Source organism: Blennius ocellaris, assembly GCF_963422515.1.
Source record: "Blennius ocellaris genome assembly, contig: SCAFFOLD_77, whole genome shotgun sequence".
Classification (NCBI taxonomy): domain Eukaryota; kingdom Metazoa; phylum Chordata; class Actinopteri; order Blenniiformes; family Blenniidae; genus Blennius; species Blennius ocellaris.
Genome location: NW_027662247.1, coordinates 190,001 through 195,000, shown reverse-complemented (window position 1 = coordinate 195,000; position 5,000 = coordinate 190,001). Strand labels below are relative to the sequence as shown.

At 48.8% G+C, this 5,000-nt stretch overlaps 1 protein-coding gene across 1 annotated transcript in view; it reads right to left on the bottom strand.

Moving 5' to 3' along the window:
- Nucleotides 1-2,490, bottom strand: part of pgm2l1 (phosphoglucomutase 2-like 1) — a 12,750-nt gene extending 10,260 nt beyond the window's left edge. Inside the window, exon 1 of the mRNA XM_080521402.1 lies at nucleotides 2,313-2,490. Within this exon, the coding sequence (XP_080377528.1) occupies nucleotides 2,313-2,402 (90 nt within the window). The 5' untranslated portion in view covers nucleotides 2,403-2,490. The remainder of the gene's footprint in view (nucleotides 1-2,312) is intronic.
- Nucleotides 2,491-5,000: the final 2,510 nt, after the last annotated feature.

Below are 5,000 nucleotides of genomic sequence, written 5' to 3'. Positions count from 1 at the left end.
ACATCTCAATGGAGAAGACACTGCAGAACGTCTCACTAGAGAACACACTGTGGAACATCTCAATGGAGAACACACTGCAGAATGTCTCACTAGAGAACACACTGTGGAACGTCTCACTGGAGAACAACCGGTGGAACCTCTCACTGGAGAACAACCTGTGGAACCTCTCACTGGAGGACACACTGTGGAACGTCTCAATGGAGAACACACTGCAGAACGTCTCCCTAGAGAACAGACTGTGGAACGTCTCACTAGAGAACACACTGTGGAACGTCTCAATGGAGAACACACTGCAGAACGTCTCACTAGAGAACACACTGGGACCTCTCACTGGAGAACAACCTGTAGAACATCTCACTGGAGAACCCACTGTGGAACGTCTCACTAGAGAACAGACTGCAGAACGTGTCCGTAGAGAACACACCGAAGAACGTCTCACTAGAGAACACACTGTGGAACGTCTCACTAGAGAACAAACGGAAGAACGTGTCCCTAGAGAACAGACTGCAGAACGTCTCACTGGAGAACACACTGTGGAACGTCTCCCTAGACAACACACCGAAGAACGTCTCACTAGAGAACACACTGCGGAACGTCTCACTAGAGAACACACTGCAGAACGTCTCACTAGAGAACAGACTGCAGAACGTCTCACTAGAGAACACACAGTGGAACGTCTCACTGGAGAACACACTGTGGAACGTCTCACTAGAGAACACACTGTGGAACGTCTCACTGGAGAACACACTGTGGAACGTCTCACTGGAGAACACACCATGGAACATCTCACTAGACAACACACTGTGGAATGTCTCACTGGAGAACACACTGTGGAACGTCTCACTAGAGAACACACTGTGGAATGTCTCACTGGAGAACACACTGCAGAACGTCTCCCTAGAGAACAGGCTGTGGAACGTCTCACTAGAGAACACACTGTGGAACGTCTCACTAGAGAACACACTGTGGAATGTCTCACTGGAGAACACACTGCAGAACGTCTCCCTAGAGAACAGGCTGTGGAACGTCTCACTAGAGAACACACTGTGGAACGTCTCACTAGAGAACACACTGTGGAATGTCTCACTGGAGAACACACTGCAGAACGTCTCCCTAGAGAACAGACTGTGGAACGTCTCACTAGAGAACACACTTTGGAACGTCTCACTAGAGAACAGGCTGAAGAACATCTCACTAGAGAAAAGACTGCAGAACGTCTCCCTGGAGAACACACTGTGGAACGTCTGCCCGGAGAACAGACTGCAGAACGTCTCACTGGAGAACAGATTGCAGAACGTCTCCCTGGAGAACACACTGTGGAACGTCTCACTGGAGAACAGACTGCAGAACGTCTCCCTAGAGAACAGACGTTCCGCTGCACACAGGATAAAGATAGAACCGTGACATTTCCAGGAGGTCAGTTACTGAAGAGCCTGACCTTTAAACAACCAGCGGCTCAAAGAGCAGCTGACGTCATGCTAACACTGCTACAGCTAACAACAGCTAACACTGCTACAGCTAACAACAGCTAACACTGCTACAGCTAACAACAGCAAACAGTGCTACAGGGAGCAGTGCTAAAGCTACAAAGCTCATGCTACAGACTGCTGAGTCATGCTGCATTACACTCTGTGTAAGACTGCTGTGTCAGACTGTTGAGTCATGCTGCAGACCATTTCTGCAGACTGTTGAGTCATGCTGCAGACCATTTCTGCAGACTGCTGAGTCATGCTGTTGACTGCTGTGTCAGGCTGTTCAGTCATGCTGCAGACCATTTCTGCAGACTGCTGAGTCATGCTGCAGACTGTTGAGTCATGCTACTGAGTCATGCTGCAGACTGCTGAGTCATGCTACGGAGTCATGTTGTAGACTGCTGAGTCATGCTACTGAGTCATGCTGTTGAGTCATGCTACAGACCATTTCTGCAGACTGCTGAGTCATGCTACTGAGTCACGCTACAGACTGCAGAGTCTGCAGAACCGGACCGTGCACTGCACTGTTCCCCGCAGGCAGCATGAGAACCTTTAACAGAACCGTTCTTCCCGCTCCGGTTCTGGTCGGTTTGGACCAGATAGAGGTTCAGGCTTCAGGCTGCAGGTCTTCCGGTCCCGGTCCCGGTCCCGGTCCCGGTCCGAGCCGATCGAAGCTCCAGGTTATTTTAGGAACATCAAAGCGACATGAAGCGGCGGGTTCTGGAGCAGCGGGACCGCAGAACCACCCGGTTCTCCGGGAGATCGGACTCGGTGTCGGTCCGTGCTGCTCCGGTACCGGGACCGGACCCCAGTGGACCGGTACGGGGACCGGACACTCACCTGGTCCCAGCTCAGCCACCGCTGCACCGCCGCGTCCAGCTCCGGGTCCCCGGTGCTCTGAGCCCCCGGCCCGGGGCCCAGCGGCTCCATGTGGCCGGGGAGCGGGTCACGGGTAACGGGTAACGGGTAACGGGTAACGGGTAACGGGTAGCGGGAGCTCCGCCACACGGCTCTGCTTCAGCGGGGGGAGGAGGGAGGAGGGAGGAGGGAGGAGGGAGGGGGGAGGGGGGGGGGGTGCTCCCCGGCAGGCTGCCGGCACCGGAGAGCCGGGGAGGAGCCTGACAGCGGACCGGAGAGGAGGGGGGGTGGTGGAGGAGTAAGAGGGTGGGGGGGTGGAGGGTGGAGGAGGAGGGGTGGAGGAGAGGGGTGGGGGGGTGGACAGGGCCCAAAGCAGGATTTTATTTTGGGGGCCCCCTTCCAAGAACATAATAATAAATATTATTATTATTCCTATGATTATTGTATTGACGTTTGGAAGCCATCTCTCTCTCTCTCTCTCTCTCTCTCTCTCTCTCTCTCTCTCTCTCTCTCTCTCTCTCTCTCTCTCTCTCTCTCTCTCTCTCTCTCTCTCTCTCTCATCCTTTGCGCATTTGCAGAGTATGATGATACTTTATTGATCCCGAGGGAAATTCAATTCACTTGCGCAAAATGGGGCCCCCCATGGATCGCGGGGCCCTAAGCACAGCGCGTGTTCTGCGTGTAGGGAGGGGCGGGCCTGGGGGTGGAGGAGGAGGGGTGGAGGAGTAAGAGGGTGAGGGGTGGAGGGTGGAGGAGGAGGGATGGAGGAGGAGGGGTGGAGGAGTAAGAGGGTGGGGGTGGAGGAGGAGGGATGGAGGAGGAGGGGTGGAGGAGTAAGAGGGTGGGGGTGGAGGAGGAGGGGTGGAGGAGTAAGAGGGTGAGGGGTGGAGGAGCAAGAGGGTGGGGGTGGAGGAGCAAGAGGGTGGGGGTGGGGGAGTAAGAGGGTGGGGGTGGAGGAGCAAGAGGGTGAGGGGTGGAGGAGCAAGAGGGTGGGGGTGGGGGAGTAAGAGGGTGGGGTGGAGGAGCAAGAGGGTGGGGGTGGGGGAGTAAGAGGGTGGGGGTGGAGGAGCAAGAGGGTGAGGGGTGGAGGAGCAAGAGGGTGTGGGTGGAGGAGTAAGAGGGTGGGGGGTGGAGGAGCAAGAGGGTGAGGGGTGGAGGAGTAAGAGGGTGAGGGGTGGAGGAGCAAGAGGGTGGGGGTGGAGGAGAGGGATGGAGGGTCTGAAAAGATCAGATATTGAAACGTCATCCAGTGTTTCTACAGTATATAAGCACCAGACATGAGTACTGTTACTATTATTATTACTACTGTAGCTACTACTACTACTGTAACTACTAACACTACTGTCATTACTATTACTACTGTCATTACTATTACTACTGTAACTACTAACACTACTGTCATTACTATTACTACTGTCATTACTATTACTACTGTAACTACTAACACTACTGTCATTACTATTACTACTGTCATTACTATTACTACTGTAACTACTAACACTACTGTCATTACTATTACTACTGTAACTACTACTACTGTAACTACTAACACTACTGTCATTACTATTACTACTGTAACTACTACTACTGTAACTACTAACACTACTGTCATTACTATTACTACTGTAACTACTAATACTACTGTCATTACTATTACTACTGTCATTACTATTACTACTGTAACTACTAATACTACTGTCATTACTATTACTACTGTCATTACTATTACTACTGTAACTACTACTACTGTAACTACTAATACTACTGTCATTGCTATTACTACTGTCATTACTATTACTACTGTAACTACTACTACTGTAACTACTAACACTACTGTCATTACTATTACTACTGTCATTACTATTACTACTGTAACTACTAACACTACTGTCATTACTATTACTACTGTAACTACTACTACTGTAACTACTAACACTACTGTCATTACTATTACTACTGTAACTACTAATACTACTGTCATTACTATTACTACTGTAACTACTACTACTACTGTCATTGCTATTACTACTGTAACTACTAATACTGTAACTACTAACACTACTGTCATTACTATTACTACTGTAACTACTACTACTGTAACTACTAACACTACTGTAACTACTAATACTACTGTCATTACTATTACTACTGTAACTACTACTACTGTAACTACTAACACTACTGTCATTACTATTACTACTGTAACTACTAATACTACTGTCACTACAACTACTGTAACTACTCTTACTACTGTAACTACTAATACTACCGTAACTACTACTACTGTAACTACTACTACTACTGTCATTACTATTACTACTGTAACTACTACTACTACCGTAACTACTACTACTACTGTAACTACTACTACTACTGTAACTACTCTTACTACTGTCATTACTATTACTACTGTAACTACTACTACTACCGTAACTACTACTACCGTAACTACTACTACTGTAACTACTAATACAACCGTAACTACTCTTACTACTGTCATTACTACTACTACCATTACTATTACTACTGAAACTACTACTACTACTGTCATTACTGCTAGTACTCTATTACTACTACTCTTAGTACTCTATTACTCTATTACTACCTTACTACTACTACTACTACTACTATTACTTGATGCTCCACCTGCTGCCTCTCAGTGACTCTGTG